Source organism: Saccopteryx leptura, chromosome 2 (assembly GCF_036850995.1).
Source record: "Saccopteryx leptura isolate mSacLep1 chromosome 2, mSacLep1_pri_phased_curated, whole genome shotgun sequence".
NCBI classification, from domain to species: Eukaryota; Metazoa; Chordata; class Mammalia; order Chiroptera; family Emballonuridae; genus Saccopteryx; species Saccopteryx leptura.
The window spans coordinates 133650194-133667711 of NC_089504.1; the positions used below are offsets into that span (position 1 = coordinate 133650194).

General features: G+C 51.6%; 1 protein-coding gene across 1 annotated transcript in view; it reads left to right on the forward strand.

Moving 5' to 3' along the window:
* Positions 1 to 3478: 3478 nt before the first annotated feature.
* Positions 3479 to 17518, forward strand: part of COL2A1 (collagen type II alpha 1 chain) — a 32534-nt gene continuing 18494 nt past the window's right edge. The window contains exons 1-16 of the mRNA XM_066368840.1: positions 3479 to 3718; positions 7753 to 7959; positions 9436 to 9452; positions 9650 to 9682; positions 9787 to 9819; positions 9918 to 9971; positions 10108 to 10209; positions 11275 to 11352; positions 11974 to 12018; positions 12121 to 12174; positions 12596 to 12649; positions 13368 to 13421; positions 13785 to 13838; positions 13971 to 14024; positions 14320 to 14364; positions 14883 to 14936. Of these exons, the coding sequence (XP_066224937.1) occupies positions 3634 to 3718; positions 7753 to 7959; positions 9436 to 9452; positions 9650 to 9682; positions 9787 to 9819; positions 9918 to 9971; positions 10108 to 10209; positions 11275 to 11352; positions 11974 to 12018; positions 12121 to 12174; positions 12596 to 12649; positions 13368 to 13421; positions 13785 to 13838; positions 13971 to 14024; positions 14320 to 14364; positions 14883 to 14936 (1023 nt within the window). The 5' untranslated portion in view covers positions 3479 to 3633. The remainder of the gene's footprint in view (positions 3719 to 7752; positions 7960 to 9435; positions 9453 to 9649; positions 9683 to 9786; positions 9820 to 9917; positions 9972 to 10107; positions 10210 to 11274; positions 11353 to 11973; positions 12019 to 12120; positions 12175 to 12595; positions 12650 to 13367; positions 13422 to 13784; positions 13839 to 13970; positions 14025 to 14319; positions 14365 to 14882; positions 14937 to 17518) is intronic.

The window sequence follows — 17518 nt, forward strand, 5'->3', positions numbered from 1 at the left end:
CTAGGATATAGGATTTTTCACATTGAGTGAACAAATATTTATTTTCATTATGTTTAATGGAGAACTTTCCAAAGTGTGATATGTATTTTCCTGTCTACTTGAGGAGACTATAATACACTTAAATTAACATTTTGTTGGACATTTAAGTTCATCATTATAAACTGTAGGGACTAGCAGATGCTATAAACCAGGATACTCTCCGGAACCATTGAGGACGGCCCAGCTATTGACACCCACCACCCATTGGCCCTAGGCTACCATGTTTTTTATTCATATGTGAACTCATCTTGTTTTTCTGCCTCCTCTCTTATTGTCCCGTCTTGCTGTTCTTATTGTGCTATTATGCAACAACTACTCCCATATATTACCTCTCTTTTTCTACATCTAAATGGTGAGGTCAGATAATGCTACCTGTGAATACAGTATCTTAACTATGAATTAATAAACCCAGAGTAAGAGGGACTCAACTATGTACAAAATGCATATGTAAGTGTATATATTTGCAGTCAGAGTCACAAATTAGATGTTTTTCTTTTCTTTTTACTTATTGATTTTAGCAAGAGAGGAAGAGAGGGAGAGAGAGAGGAACATCGATCCACTCCTGTATGTGCCCTGACTGGGGGTCAAACCAGCAACCTCTGTGATTTGGGATGATGCTCTAACCCAACCAAACTATCTGGCCAGGGCACAAATTAGAAGTTTTAAATTGTAGTTGTTTGAATCATGGACTAGTAAAATATTAATATTGATGTTTAGTTGATTTTAGAATTAAACTGATTTCTATGGTTTATTTTGGCTTTGTCAACTTAAGTTTTATTTTGCTTTTGCCAATTCTCATCTCTGATGATAACCTTTTTTCCCACTGGGATTGAAGAACTGAACTTTGTATTTGTAGGTGAACCTTGACTACCAGAAAAATCCAGATCTTTTATGTGTAGATACAGTTCACTGGCAAAAATGAATCATCACAGAGTTAAAGAATGAAATAAAGAATAACTTAGCAATAGAACTATGCATCTCTTTGCTTCCCACTGAACTAGACCACTTTAAAACAGCCTTCAGCCCTGGCCAGATAGCTCGGTTGGTGAGAGTGTTGTTCCAACATGCAAAAGTTGCAGGTTTGATCCCTAATTAGGACATACAGGAACATATTGATGTTTCTCTCTCTCTCTTCCCCTTCTTTTCCCTCTGAAATCAATCAATAAATTTTTAAAAAGAAAATAACTTAAAAAAATAAAATAGCCTTTAATTTTTTTCATATATTTTAGTGTTATTATCAAAACCCTTATTTTTCAGCTGAATTCTTATGGTCAGTTGTATTGAGGTCAATTATATGAATGCCTAGCTTTCTTTCTACTTCTGTGTTGCTTGTATCATAAACCATAGTTTTCATTTAACTCATTTGTCCACAGGGGTTTAACTGAATCTATGTCCTAAAATTGTGCTAGGCACCATTCTTGTCCTCAAGGAGCTTCCAGGCTCATTGGTAAGATCGCTGAATATGGGGGGGGGGGGGGAGAACTACACACAAAGTATGTAGTTTAGAGTATAATTGCGGATACAGGGTATAAATGCAGGGATGCAGAGAGGCAGAGAGATGCTGTATTCTAGACACATCAGGGAAAGGTTCTCAGAGGGATTTTAACCTAAGGGGTCTCAAGAAACGAGTGGGATTTGGTCATTTTACCTTCCAAGTGAGGAAGATAGAACCCATGACCCCAAGGAGGGCATGGAACACTGTGGCCATGAGAGGAGCTTTCTCTTGGCAGAGGCTGGGCTGGGGAGTGGCTCAGAGGTCAATGCAAGGAGTTGAACAGGAGGATGGGAAAGGGCCAAGGAAGGCCCATGGCCCAAGAGGAGAGGCCGGAACTAGCAGCTGAATCCTTCAACTACCTTCATCCAGCCTGGACAAGACGTGGCACTGTCTCTTTAAACAATAGACCTTCTTTCCCTTTCCAGCCAGCATACTTACTACAGAAGTTAAGTTCTGCACATTTGGAACTCAGTAGCTTCAAATCATGGTGGGGTTGGGGGCGGGGAGCCTGGAACCCCCACCCCCTCCCCTGTGGAAGCCTGCAGCCTGGGCGGTAGAAGCAGTTCCTTCCAAGTGCCCTCAACTTCCAGGAGAAAAGCACTGCAGAAATGCCACTGCCAGTGAGGGGAGTTCTGGTTAAATCAGAGCCTAAGTGCGAGTTCCATGAAAGTTTGCCTTTGCCTGAAGTTCTCTGGGGGAACGGTACAACCCTCAGGAACTATCTCTTCAAGAGGAAGAAGGCCCGTTTGGGGGCTTTTCCTCCTTGGTATCGAAGGAGGCCCCAGGAGCCAGGCAGAGAGCGCCACTGAGCCTTGGGGAGAAGGCAGGATTTGAGCGGAGGTGCCAGAGGGCGCTCACTGGAGAAGGTGAGGCGAGGTGGGAAGCCAAGGGCCAGGGGGCCAACTCGGAAATTCTGGCTTCTCCCTTGGCTCACTGAACTCTGTCCAGCTGGAGCGGCCTCCTCGCTTCCTGGACAGGGCTGCAGCAGTGACCAACCGTCTCTGGCCCGAGCTGCTCAACCAGGGCGGCAGCGCCCACTCCCCCCGGGACTCCCGGAGCCCGGCCAGGAAGAGCAGACACCACGTCTGAGTCTGGAACGAGACGGTCCCCCACCTCGGCCGCGCGCACGGTTTAGTCTCGGCGCTCTCCCCGTCCTGACTCCTCGAGCCCCTTCCTAAGCCCTGCCCGCGCTCCCCCCGCCCCACCTTCACACAGGTCTCTCTGTGCTGAAACACTCGGCCCCTTTCCTGGCGCTCGGCTCCGGCCAGCGTCTGCCGGGCTCCAGAGGACACTCTTTCAGCGCACAGCTGAATGGGGGAGGGGAGGGGGCTCTCGTTCCGAACTTCCAGGTGGGAGCCCTGAGGCCAGGTGCCCCGGAAAGGGGCTCCCAGACCTGGCTCTGCCTGCCAGTCTCTAAGGTTTAGGACTTCGGATACCTTCGCGGGCTCCCCTTGTGCTTGTCCCTCTCCCCCGCCCAACCCTCGCCGCCCAAGGTCCCAACACGGCGCCCCCTCCGCCTCCCCCGCTGCTGCTTTCTACCACTTTCCCCTCCTCCTTCCCAAGTCTTTTCCGTCCCGGTCTACGGCTCGCGGCCTGTGCCTCTGCAAACAGCCCCCCTCGCCCCTCCAGCCCGGGCAGAGCTCCGAGGGGAGGGCCGAGGCCCCCCGCCCGGCTGCGGTTGAGGGGGCCGAGCCGCAGCCCCGACTGCGCGCCCCGCCCGATCAGGCCACTCTGCACACGGGGGTAGGGGGGCGGGAAGCCGGGCGAACGGAGAGGGGGGCTCGGCCCAGGCAGGTGCGGGCTCGGGCCGGGCCGGGGCGGGCTCCGGGGGCGGGGTCTCAGGTTACAGCCCCGCGGGGGGCCGGGGGCGGCCCGCGGTTTGGGCCAGTTCACCGGCCTCGAGTGGGGCCGGGCGCATATAACGGGCACCGCGGCGGGGAGGAGACGCAGAGCGCTGCTGGGCTGCCGGGTCTCCTGCCTCCTCCCCCTGCTCCGAGGCCTCCTGCATGAGGGCGCGGTAGAGACCCGGACCCACGCCGTGCTCCTGCCACCTCGCTGCGCTCCGCTCGGCCCGGCTCTGCCAGGCCCCGCGGGGAGCCATGATCCGCCTCGGGGCTCCCCAGACGCTGGTGCTGCTGACGCTGCTCGTCGCCGCTGTCCTTCGGTGTCACGGCCAGGATGTCCGTAAGTCACCCACAGTCCCTGCCTGCCACCTTTCTGTGCCGTCCCTCCTCGTCCTCTTACCCAGCCCTTTGGTGCCCCGGAGCCCACGGGCCCGGGGTCCGCGTTAGAGCCGCTCCTGAGGTCAGATTGCGCCGAGACTGGGGCGCAGGATGCGCGGGACCGTACTGAGCAGAGGTCACAGGGCAGCGGCTCTGTCCGAGGGTCCTCTCGGAGGGCCACGGTTGGAGGCATCTGCAGGTCCCTACACTGCGTAGGAATGTTAAACATGCAAAGTGTAGAATCCGAGAGATTTGCGCACAGATTTAAGCGCGCTCTTTTTCATCAGCTTTGATAAAGAGGCGCACTCACACATCTCATCTCGCGGAAGCACTCGGAATTCAGCAAAACAGGTCGTGGTCCCTAGTTCTTAGAAGTAGGAGAGAGAGGGTACTGGTGGAGGAACGAGCAAGCGCCAAGGGGTGGACTTCGCAGTCGCGTCCAGGGGTTGGTCGCTGGGGGGTTCAAAGAGGAGGTAGACAAAGGAGATGCTTTAAAACTAGTGGGCTGAAATCCGAGGCCACAAAGAAAGGCTTCGGAGAGGCGCTCGGAGACCGCAGCGCCTCTCCCGGCACCCTCCCCCTCCAGGCTGGCCCTGGAGCAAGGTGCAGCCCTGTACGCAGCTCGGCTTTCCCCCTGGAACTTCCCGCAAGAGAGGCCATTTGAAAGGCGATAACATTCCAACCAGACCGTGTTTTTCAAACGCCCAGGAAAATAGCGCCCCCTCCCCGCGGTTCTTCCCCCTAACCCCCCGAAGTACTACAATGAGTTTACTTTTCTGTTTCTGAAACTGAGCGACCCAGGCTGCCGGGTGTGCGTGTGTGTGTGTGTGTGTGTGTGTGTGTGTGTGTGTGTGTGTGCGTGTGTGTCAGGTTGGTCGATTGCTGTAACTATTTCAACCAAATACATTCAGAGACGGCACTTTTACAATCTGGTCCAAAGGCGGCTCGTACCGTGCCGTGCCATCGCCTCCTTCGGTCAAGTTCCATTGTCTGGGATTATATTCAGGACAAACGAAGCCTGGAAAGTGTATTAGGTAGAGAGATTTTTTTCCACGTGTTTGGGCACGTTTCCGACGGCTGGGATTCCAGCCCTGTCTTTGTATGTTACAGATTGTAAATCAATCGCAGGGTAAACTCTTTCGGGGGATGGAGGAATCAAAGTCTATCGGTCGGCGAGACTCTTGATGTGGTCTCGTCAGTCACTAGGCTGTCTCCAAAGACGGTTTGTAAGGCCCGGGTGGACTTTCCGGTCGTTGGAGCGGCTAATCCCGGCGGGGCCAAGACTGGAGCCCGCGGTGCAACTGCAGGGAGCTTGGGGAGTAGGAGATCCTGGCCAGGTGGCCGCGTGGTGCACTAAACTGGCAGCGCGCTCTGGGGCACCTGTTGGAATACGGTGTGTATAAATGGTCCCGCCTTAGGCTGACTATATTTTTGTCTTAAATTTACATGAACACACCCACAAGCTGTTTTCTTGACTGACCTTTGCTTAAGTGCACAATGGAATTAGCTAGGTGATTGTAAAATAATACCCAAATTCTCCACCTGGTATTGGAGGCGCTCACTTAAGTGGCAGACTTCTCGCACTGCCTGCCGCGGCTTTCCCGGGAGGGAGTGAATTCCACAGTTTCTTGAGCCCGGCTCTTCCAGTCGCTGCTCCTCCTCCCCAGGGGAAGTGCATCGGGCGGCTGATTTTGCTCCCTGGAACATCCCAGCTTTATAACCCCACACCCCGGGTCAATGGACCTAAAAATGTGAAGTGGGGAAAGGCGCAGTCTGCGTGGACGTCAGGAATGTCAGAGACCTGGAGCTCCGGCACGCCCCTCCTCCCCATCTTTCCATGAGTTTGGGAAACTTATTGGCGGTGGCGTCTTTGACCCACATCTGCATTTCACAGCCTTCGCCTCCGAAAGTGCCCCTCGGCTGCGGGGAGAGACCTCAATCCTCCTTTGTGAGGCTTGTTTGCGTTGGGAGATTGGCAGCGATGGCTTCCAGATGGGGCTGAAACGCTGCCCGTATTTATTTAAACTGGTTCCTTGCGGAGACCTGTGAATTGGGCTCTGTATGCGCTCGAGAAAAGCCCCATTCATGAGAGGCGAGGTCCGATGGGTTCCCCCGGATTCCCCAACACTCTCTCCACAATGCCCCCCTGTGCCTGCCCGCCGCCACCTCCCGGGCTCCAGCCCTGCGCAATTCGGCGGCGCAGCGAAACAGTTCCCCGAAAGAGGTAACTTTTTAATTGGCCTGCTACAAAGAATCACTTATACGGCGCTGCGGTAATGAGCGGAACCCGATCCTGCGCGCCGGGATGCTATCGGCAGCCGTTTGAAACAGCAATTATGGTGGTTCTGGGCTCCTCCGTCCACACCTAGGGGATCCGGTTACGGTGCTGGCTCCTTTCTGGGGCAGTCATTTAATCCCACTTTTCACCCTCCCAGTGTCTGTGGGCGAGCCGTGTCCAGAGCCGCCTCCACAAAGAGTCACCCAGTAGCTCTCACACCCAGCGCCGCCTGGCCCCGCCCCTGCGCCCGCGCATCCCGGCTGCCCTGCCAGCGAAATCCGATCCCCAGGGCGACGGTGCACCTCTCCCAGCATTTCCCTTTCTTTCTATCCTGGTCCCTCTTGGGTGAGAGTGGGGTCTTCCTTAGTCCGGACTTCTCCTACTTCCCCTTCCCGGCTTCGGGCTTTCTACAGTTGGAGCAATTTTAGCGGTGGGTGTGTCCGAGCGGCTTCTGAAAATACCCTGGGATCGTCTCTCTTCCCGATGATTGTCTTGCCTAAAGACTGAGTGGATTTCTCTTAGTAGAAAAGAAAAAAGAAAGGTTTATCTTTAGATTTTCAGAGTCTGCTTAAAGAGCAGGGGGCAGGCTGGTTTCTGTCTCCGCCCACCTGGTTTGTGGATCTTTCCTATTCATCCCCTGCAGTTGCCATTGCGTTTGGGGATTTTGATGAGAAAAACAGCGCTGGGCGCTCCCTAGCACGTGGTGCGGGCTCTCAACCCTTGGCGCTCTCGGAGCGCTCTTGTCAGCACAGGTTTCATTTGCAGGAAACCAGTGCTCCAGACTGTAGGGCGCTTGTGGAAGGCAGTAGTCCCTTCCTTTCTTGTTCTGCATACTTGGTGCAGGCCAGGCCTGCACTGCTAACCTTAGCTCAGATCGAGTATTCGAACCCTCCCTCCCTGCAAATCTGAGTGTCTTCAGTTGGAGGCAGGGCCTCTCCAGGGAGGGCTATAACTGGAGGTCAGCAATAGGGGCCCTTTGCTCCCACTTGCCTCCCAAGGCATTTTATTAGCCTGCTTGGGTCCCAAGTGTAATGTTTGAATGGGCCTATCTTTCTCCCCAAATTGGCCCTAATTCTAATATAGTTTAAAGAATGAGACTAGATCCTAATTATAATAGCTCCTTTTTTCAGCTGTCCTGCCCCATATTCATGGTTGGAAGCTGGCTGTTAATTTTTGTGGGTAGAATTTTCTGTATACTTTCTGAATTTTAGCTATCAGTTGTATTTAGTGAGTCCCATAATTCCTAGAAGAAGGCAGTAAAAAGAAGGCCTCTGTTCCTGTGCTGGGGTGGGGCTCCCTTTTCCCCTCTCCTCTATCTTTACAGTCCTGAGTTCCCATTCACAGCCTCATCTGCTCCTGCTCCCACTCTAACTTGCCCCTGCCCCCCACATCACCAGGTCTCCCTCATGCTAGATGCATGAAGAGAATCCGGTACAGTCAGTACAGTACCCCCCGCCCCTTCATTGCTGGGTCAGGTTTTCATTGGTGAAAAGACAGCATATTGCAAGGCACATAATACATATTCATTGAATACATGGAAGAATGAATGATGTCTTAGAAAAATAATTTTCAAGTTCTTTATGTTTGGGTGGCCTGAGTCCACGTTTTTCAGCATTTGAATGATGTCAAGTTGACTGCAACCTCTTTCTCTTTTTTCTTCTGACTCCCACCCCCTCCTCCCTATGCTCTCTGCTTCTCCTGCTCCACCCTTGGTGCAGAGAAGGCTGGCAGCTGTGTGCAGGATGGGCAGAGGTATAATGATAAGGATGTGTGGAAGCCTGAGCCCTGCCGGATCTGTGTCTGTGACACTGGGACTGTCCTCTGCGACGACATAATCTGTGAAGACATGAAAGACTGCCTCAGCCCTGAGACCCCCTTCGGAGAGTGCTGCCCCATCTGCTCAACTGACCTCGCCACTGCCAGTGGTCGTAATTTATTTATTTCCTCTTCCACATAAATAAATTACTTGCAGGTGCAGCAAATGCCCTCCCATGGATGCTGGTCATCTCCGCAAAGCTGAGGGGCTGGTTATCCATGGGAACCCAGCAGCTGAGGCTGAAAGGAAAGGCCACTTCTCACTTGCAGGTTGAAACTGAGTGAGCTGAAATGCTAGAGGGGTCCTTCCTCACCTAACACCTCCAAAATATATGCTCCCCAGATGCATGGAAGGACAGATGTGATTCCACAAAGAGCCTTCTCTGGAACCATCCCTACAACTTGTTAAAGACATAGTGGAGATCGAATGCTCTCTCTGTCCAAACCACAGATTAATTCCTCCTCTATGACCCAGACGTTGTCTTTTCCTTAGAAGACCTCCAAAATATGGTCATCAGGGAGGAGTAACCTCTGTGAGCTAGTGGGAGACAGGGCAAAGGCTCTCTCTTTGAGATGGGAAACACTGATGAAAGTTTCCTTTTGCTTCTACCTCTCTTGGAGTTGACTGCCAGTTAAAAAGCACATTAATAAGAGAAGGAGGTACGGGGCTCTGAGAGTCCTAGTGGCAAAGGGTGAAGATAGGGCTGGGACAGTCCCTGTGCCTGCAGCCTGGTGGGCAGTTATAAACTCTCAGCTAGAATCAGTGCTGGTGGGTCACTGTGTGCAGGTGACCTTCCCAGCACTGGAACACATGCCCTGTCTCCTTATAGGGTGGATGGGGACCCATGTCTAAGTCTCACTGTTCCTTCCTGTTCAAGTAGAGAAGTGGAAAGGGAAGTGAGAGGTTGCCTTTCCTTAACACGTCATCAGCACTGGGAAGCTGCTTGGGGAAGCTGCTTTTAGGGACCAGATCCCCAGATCATTTCTGGGGGAGGGGTCTGAGTGAAGTACTGGTTGTCTTTACTGTTGCTGCTACAAAGGACAAGAGGTTACTGATTTGGGGTGGCCCTGGCTGTACTGCTCTTTATAACTCCTATGCCGTGCTGTTTATTATTATTTCTTCTTCTTCTTCTTTTGTGCTTGCTTCAAGGAGACCCAGCTTGAATGTAAGACCTTTTTAACTACCTAACTCTTTGGGAGGGCTTGGGCTGCGGGAAGAACTTCCTATCCAGTAGGGGAAAGAAGAGACTGAACCTTCTGCCAGTTTTTAGTTATTTCTTGGTGGCTGTTGAGATCTTGAGCTCTTTGTTTTCTGTTTTCACTGGCCCTGCTCCATTATTTTGTATACTGGCTGCTTTTGAATAACAAAGTCTAGGTCGTCCCTACTCCTCTTGGGACCTCAGCAGCCTCAGGACCCCAGTGACTCTAACACCCCAGGCAGAGGGTTCAGTGGAGTCACAGGAAGCTGCCTCCTTCCTTGGTCATGTCCTTTTTTTCGGTTTGATCTCTTAAAGAGTGTTTGAGTGACAAAAATTTGTCCTTCTCTGACTCACAAATCTTATGTTCTCTATTTTTTCCACTTGCAGGGCAACCAGGACCAAAGGTGAGGGTTTTTTCTTTTTTGCTTTTGCCTTGATCATTTCTCTTCAGAAGCAATGCTCTGCCCATGCAGCCTGTCATGTTTTTGTCAGCAGAGGTCTGCTCCAGGGGCACCTTGAGGCAGGGGCTGCTGGGTGGGACTTTGTGTTTGGGGCTTGGTGGGCTTGCCCTGCTCAATCCTGAGACTGTGTCATGTTTCAGGGACAGAAAGGAGAACCCGGAGACATCAAGGATGTACGTAAAAATTATTCTTACACAATGTTGCTTCTATTGCTCTAACTGGGTCATTTTCTTGTGGTCCCCTCTAACCTGCCATTCTGTGGGTCTCTCTCTCACAGATCGTAGGACCTAAAGGACCCCCTGGCCCTCAGGTAAGAAAGGGAGAAAACCTTTCCTCTACCCCTTCTTCAAGTTACTGATCTGCAAACCCCCTGGCCTTGCTGTCATCTCAACATTTCTTCACCTTCAGGGGCCTGCAGGTGAACAAGGACCCAGAGGTGATCGTGGTGACAAAGGTGAAAAAGTGAGTAGAGAAACAATGGTGCCGACCCTTTAGGGCCCCTGTACGTGCCTGACTACCACTTTAAGGGCAGCCAGTGGACAGATGGTTCTTGCTTTAACACTGCCTCACATTGCTGCCTTTTTCTCTCTCTCCCAAGGGTGCCCCTGGACCTCGTGGCAGAGATGGAGAACCTGGGACCCCTGGAAATCCTGGCCCCCCTGGCCCTCCTGGCCCCCCTGGTCCCCCTGGCCTTGGTGGAGTAAGTATCCTTATGTCCCCTTTCTTCAGAATGTCCCTCCAGAAATGTGGCTTCTAAATTGCTACTCACACCTACCTGGCTGGCTCCCAGGGCTGCCAACAGTGTGTACACAGCCTGTCCATGGGCTTCTCCCCCAAGCCTATAATTTAGTGGAATCACATATTAGGCATGAGACTGTGGCACTGAGGGTTGACTTTTTTCATTCACTGGGTTTTTGCAAAGAAAGTCTTCAGTTACCTGGCTCCCTGGTGTCTGTACTGTGTGGTCAATTCTTGGGAGTGGGTGTGGGGGTTGGGGGAGAGGATGACTGGGCACTTGTAGTTCCCTGGAAGAAGACTGACCACTGTCCTTGGAAGACATTTATTCTTGGTCTTTGCCAAGTACATTCCAAGCAACTATTCATTCTTATGAAAGAACCCCACTGAGTGAAGGTGTGTAGCTAAAGTCATTTTTGGAGTCAAACCAATCAACAAATTATATTATTACCCAGTTTCTACAGGTTTGCCATTTTGATGTTTGCTATGTTTTTAATTTTTAAACTTGAAACTGACAGGCACCTACTACATCCCTTGCTAAAATATTTCAAGACTGTTCATTTTAATCTTTTGCTGAGCATTAAAGTCTTGAGGGAAAAAAAAACCCACCTTTAAAAGTGAAGCTTAAGCCTGACTGTGGTGGCACAGTGGGTAGAGCGTAGATCTGGAGTGTTGAGGTCGCTGGTTCAAAACCCTGGGCTTGCCCTGTCAAGCCACATAAGACAAGCAATTGGTGAACAACTAAAGTGAAGCAACTATTAAATTTTATAAAATTTAATGCAAGCAACTGATACTCTTCCAAATAACACTAATCTTCCAGGGAAATTATCATGCCACTGTCATCTAATAACACATTTCTAAAACCATTTTTTCAGGAATTATTGGTAATTCTTATCAATGTTTGGTTAATCTCCCACAATTAGAGTTTCTCTAGTTTTTTTTTTTTCTTCTATCTAGATATAACTTGCCTAGCCAAGTAGGAAAAACCTAGGACCTCTCAAGCTCCTAACGTTGTTGGGTTTCTTTGCAGAACTTTGCTGCCCAGATGGCTGGAGGATTCGATGAGAAGGCTGGTGGCGCCCAGATGGGAGTAATGCAAGGACCAATGGTAAGATGACACCAGTCCTTTGTAGCCAAAATGGCAGGAGGTGGCCCTTAGCAGAGCCAGAGACTCTAATAACCTCACTTTACAGATAATTGCTTAGAGCAGCTCTTCTCCATCAGTTATGTAACCTCCCATTTATTTAGACCAAAGCATTTGGTTTTTAATGGCCACAGATGCCAGTTTTAATGATGCGCTGGAGTGACTAAGAAGAATGAGGATGGAGAGATGCATATAGGCTGATCTGTTAGAAGGCCAGTTGCTATTGCTTTTGGAATGAGAACTGAAGAATGCAGACAGCAGCCACTGTTCTCCAGCATCCCCAAGACTTCCAGCAGGAAATCTTAGCCCTGTAGCTCCGACTTGGCACAGGCTAAATGAAACTCAGACTTTAGTAAACATGGCTGCTGTCCAGGAGAAAGCAAGGCCAGCTTCTCTGTCCAAATGGTGCCTATAAATAAAAATAGATTGTTGCGTGAGGAGTGGGAAATAAGAGAGAGCAGCCACTGTAGGCCCCCTGCCCACAGAGTAGCCCATTGTCTAGGCTGCTGACTGGAAGGAGGTGGCACATTGGAGGCCGTTGGTGAAGCATTTCCAGTAAACGTCCTCATTTTCTGTCCCATACAGGGCCCCATGGGACCGCGAGGACCTCCAGGCCCTGCTGGTGCTCCCGTAAGTATTGGGTCTTTTCTTCTCGGTGTCAGTGCAGCTGCTTTCAAGCTGTCTTCTGTCAGTTTGTGGTGGTCAACCTTGTATTTTCACTTTATTTTTTAGGGACCTCAAGGATTTCAAGGCAACCCTGGTGAACCCGGTGAACCTGGCGTCTCTGTGAGTACCAGTGTGGGCCCTGCCCTCCTCCGGGGGAGTCTCCAAGATGTACCACTCGGACCTGATCCTGTCACCTCCACCCGCCACACTGCCCTGTGCTTTCCCACAGTAGAGGGCCCAGAGGAAATCCAGATGTCACTTCTTAGCTATGGGGGAGCTCTGACAGAGAGCCAGATGTGCCGAGGACCACCAGGAACTCTGGCATAACTGTCCCCTTTCTGGCCCATCACTAGCCTGTGCTGTTTGCTGCCTCCCACTGTCATCTGCTCTGGACCCTTTGCTCTCTCCTAGCACAAAGAGGGATTTTTCCATCTTTCTTCCTTAGAGGGGAACTAGTTTCAAAAACTATAGTCTCAAAGCTTTGTCCATTGATTTGGTCTTTTCTCCCCTCAACCATCTCTTAAACTCTCTTACTTTGTAGGGTCCCATGGGTCCCCGTGGTCCTCCAGGTCCCCCTGGAAAACCTGGTGATGATGTGAGTATTCCCAAGTAGTCACAGAGGTGGCCGCCTCTGTGACATGCCCCCCCCCCCGAGGGGAGGTGTCCTAAAGGACAAGACTAGTCAGTCAGAGGCTTCGACCCTGTCCTCTGTGTATATTCCCACTTGCAGCTTAGCTTGTCAGTGCCCAGGGGACTGCTGTGGGCTCACTGAGAAGGGAAATAATTAAAACATCATTAGCTCTGGGAAGGGAAATTGAGAAATGAGAGGGGGAGAGGGAGAGCACCAGGGGAAGAGATACAGAGAAGAAAAAACAAAGAAGGAAACGTTCAACAACCCAACATTATCTTAATTGTAAATGAGTTAGGAAAAGCTCAGCCCAGTCAGGATGTCTACAAAGGATGCAAATGAAGTGGAGACAAGAGATGGCACTTGAGCTGTCCTTATGAATGGCATTAGTCAAAGTGTCCCAAGGTTAGGGAGCCTGAGCCCTGGCAGCAGAGCTCCAAAGAACAGAGAGAGAGCCCACCAGGGGAAGTGGGGTTGGCGGGGGACAGGGGGCGCCCCCACCCAACATATAGGCTGTCTCAAAGAATACATCGCGACCTAGGAAAAGCATTTAGGGAAGTCTGGAATGTGAGGGAGGTGCGGGAGATGAACAAGCAGGAGAGCAAAGGCAAGGCTGTGAGCAGAGACACCCTCTGCTGAAGTGTCTTGGGAGGAAGCTGAGGTAGGTCTATCTCTCTCCCTGCAGGGCGAAGCTGGGAAGCCTGGAAAACCTGGTGAAAGAGGCCCTCCCGGCCCTCAGGTGAAGCCCCACTTCTCTGCCTCTGACCTCCCTTTTTGCTCCTCCAGTTCAGTTAGCTCCCTTCTAAAATACAAATCCAAAGGTCTCCGCCTGTATCACACCCTCATGCTTATGATCATGGTTATGATCCTCACACAGGCTCACAGGGGAGGTGGGCAGTTGTTTCTACCCACTTTGCATAAGATAGGGCAAGGCAAGGTGAGGGGGATTCTGGGATTTGCTAAAAGCAAATCCACGTGCTAGGCTTCTCCACTGCTCCCTGGCACTTGGAGGGAGCTGGCTCCAAAGACTGTCTATCAGCTCAGGGAGGCCTTTCCCTGGCTTTCCTGCTCTGTGCCCTGACATCTCCTTTTTGGATTTCAGGGTGCTCGTGGCTTCCCAGGAACCCCAGGCCTTCCTGGTGTCAAAGGTCACAGAGTAAGTATCGTGGGTGAGGTGTTAGAATTGGAAGGGATTGCCCTGGAAGAGAGAAAAGCATTTGGGAACATGTGTATCTCTTTCTGTTGAAGTTCCCCAGACGTGTGATGTATGTTTCCTCTTGTCTCCTAGGGTTACCCAGGCCTGGACGGTGCTAAGGGCGAAGCTGGTGCTCCAGGAGTGAAGGTAAGGACCAGGAAACCCTGGGACAGGGGGCGGAGAGGGATGGCGGGGAGTCTTGCTCTTCAGTCAAAGAGAGTCTATTGAGCTTAGTGGAGTCAGGACATCAGAACAGCTTTGGCTGGGGGCACCCAGTCCTATGTCCTGATGGATGAAGGAGCGGGGGGAGTTGCCTCTCACAGAACTGATGCCTGGGGATTTCAGTGCTAGCTGAGATGACCAGAATGTTCAGCCTTTTCCTGGGAGTTTCCTGGGGCTGGCAGTGGGTCCCAGTCACTGACTGTGTGCATCTTTTTTCCAGGGTGAGAGTGGTTCCCCCGGCGAGAACGGCTCTCCGGGCCCGATGGTGAGTAGGAGCCTCCCCCCCAGGGCCTCACACACTCTTCAGCACCCCGCAGCACAGCGGAGGGCCTGCCCATAAACACCAGTGCTTCCTTTGTGCAAAGTAGATATTCAGTTTTGTAGACTGATCTACATTATGAGCAAAAAACAGCATGTTTTAAAAAGATGATTTAGTCAAGCTTTCACCGTTTCCTTGAAATAGCCCTAACACACTTTAAGTGTGCTGGAATTTTTAAAAATTCTGTTCACTCTCAACATTTCGGGGAGCTTATCTATTACAAGAGTCAAGATGTGCCTGTAACTGGGATCCTGATCGGTAATGGAAGCGTTCGTGTGTTCTTCCGGGGCAGCACACTTTGGTGTGCTGAGTGCTCCAGGGTCAGAAAGGCATCCACACCTTTCCTCCTGGGCACCTGCACGCGTCCTCTCCTTGGGTGTCTGGGGAGGGCCTGCCGGTCGAAGAGATGGCACAGAGTGTTGTTAAGTCAACTCATGCTTGTACTGTCTTGATGTGTGTTGCAGGGTCCCCGTGGTCTGCCTGGTGAGAGAGGACGGACCGGCCCTGCAGGTGCTGTGGTGAGTGATTGACAAGGCCAAAGGCCACCCTTTGCCTAGCACTTGAGAGTTTACATGGCACTCTCACATGGAATTACTTCATTCACTTGACTCTCAAAACTGCCTTTGAGGTGTAGAGTATCATGCCCCACCCCCTTGAGCCAGACTGTGTTCCCTCTGAGTGTGTCGTCACAGTCCCCAGGCTGGGTCTGCTCAGTTGAAGGGAGGTGGGGGTGGGGGTGGGGGAAGGCTGTGGGAGAGTTGGTAACCAAGGCAGGACTCTCTCTTAACCAGTCTGGGTTATTCAGGTAATTCCATCAATACCACCCACACAGTCAATACCGCCTCTCCCCAGTCAATCCAGCTTGAATTTACAGACAGACTTAAATTGGTTACAGTACTGTACTACTTCCTGTTCTTTTGGTGGACTCAGATGATGCCCTAGAAAATAGAGCAGTTCAGCATCACCTGACAGGGCCTTTATACATGACACTGCGGCTGCTGTTATTATGATTTCATGGGCACTGTCTGGGTATAATGCCTTCTATGCTCTGTCTCATCTAATCCTCCCTCAGATCCTGGGAGGTAGATTCTATTATTCTCCCCATTTTAGAGAATAAGAAACTGAGGCACTGAAAGGTAAAATACCTTTAGACAAACTATGCTTGGCGGCCTCAGACTTTTGGTGGCCTCTTACTGTGGGAAATGAACAGCAAAGGAATTAGCTGCTGATAGAGGGTACAGGGGCTCAGCTCTGCTCCCTGAGCAATAGAGCCCCTGTAGGCGCTTGGGCAGGCGAGTGATATGATGAAAGCCATGTTTGAGAAAGATTATGCTTTCTGTAGATTTCATTCCCCAGCCGCCAAGCACTGGGCCCCTCCTCACCAGTCCCTGCAGGGCTGGCCGAAGAACATCAGCGCCACTCAGAGTGCTGCCTCCGGATAATGTATCTGCTTGGCAGAAACTGCCCTCAAAAGCAGATCAGCGAAGTAACAAGCAGCCTCAACCCCCATTTGTCACCCAGAGCTGCTGAAGTGGCTTGTCCCAGGGTCACTTTGTGTGAGAGGATTAGAGAGTGCTAAGCCTGCCAAGAAACACTGCTGTTTCTTCAGATTAGCAGGACCTGGCTTGTGGCTTTCTGGCTAGGCCCAGAGCAGCAGCGCTGTCCCCGTGTGGGGCAGGAACAAGCTGCGTCCCTGCCCTGGTTTCCCTCCTTCCTGGGCACAGTGGGCCCTGTTTCTTGGTCCTCCTTTCTGGTTCCTGTCCCCATGGTAGTCAGGCTGGCAGGGTGTGTGCGTAGGATTTGGTGTGGAAGGTTGGTAACATCACATAGTTCCAAGTGCAGGCCTGGTGTCAGGGCTGGGCCGGGGGCTGGGCTGTGCAGGCGCTGCCTGCTGCGGTCACGTGCCCCACCCCCTTGGGCCAGACTGTACTCCTCCCAGGCGTGCTGCAGGGAGGGCCCCAGCCCTGGCCTCCCGAGCAGCACCACAGCTGCCCTTTGCTTGTGCCCAGCCGGGCCTCTGCTCCAGCCGAGCCCTGGAGGAAGGGTGCTCCAGGGCTTCAGAAGCAGCCAGGCCAGCCCAGAAGAACCTCTGGCCAATGCTGAGGATTCACATTCCCTCTAACATTTTTGTTGTTGTTGTTGTTAAGTCTTGGCTTGCTTTCCTGTTTAATGCCAATCCGGACAGTCTCAGTTAGGAGAAATGGACCATAGCCAGGAAGAAGATTTGAGTCTTATTTAAAACATGAGCTCCACCTAAAGAATCCTTCTTCTTCAGCTTCTGTGGAGAGACAGAGGCCGGTTCACGGGGAAAGGTTGTCTTCTGGCCTCCTCTGGTCCTCTGTCTAGGACCGAGTGCCAGGCCCGGCTCAGACTAGTCTAATGTTTCCTGGAGTGTGGGTAAAAGTTCCCTGGGTCCTGAGGGGCTTTGGCAGAGATACTGAAAGGTGCTCACCACAGACCCAGGGGAAAAAACCTTCAAAGTAAAAGTCCTGTAGAGAAAGAGCCGACAGCCTTGCCTTTCCGTGTAAAGGAGTGTCAGGGGCACGAGGTCAGATGTGGTCCTTGGGCTGTGCTAGGTGCCCTGTCCCCATCCTGGAGCTTCTTCTTGGGCTGGTGGCAGATGGGCTATAGATCTTTGTTTTCCTTTGGAGCAGATTGTCAAGGAGGGGCTAGAGTGCAGAGGCAGCCTGGAGTTAACCAAGGGCAGCCTTGACCGAGCCTCCCATCAAGGCGGTTAACCAAGCCTGGAAACCTCACCAGAGCCCTGGAGGCCTTCCTGCTATGAGTGGCGGAGGGAGGGGGAGGAACCAAGTCAAGGTTGCTCCTTGGCTATTTCATTTTCCTTTGGTTCAGTTCTCTCTGAGTCTTTAAATGATAACTTGTTCTTGGAATTGGGGATACTGGAGACCTACCCCAAAGTTTAAGGAATGATGGACTAGCTGGGCAATTATCCAAGCTTTATTTAAGCTGAGAACGAGCTCTCTGAAGCCCCCAAGTACCCATTCACGCAGGCACCAAGGATGGGTATTGGGGTCCCTCCCTCCCGCAGGGCTGTCCCACAGCTCACACCATCCAGCCTCATGCTCAGCCCTGGGACACC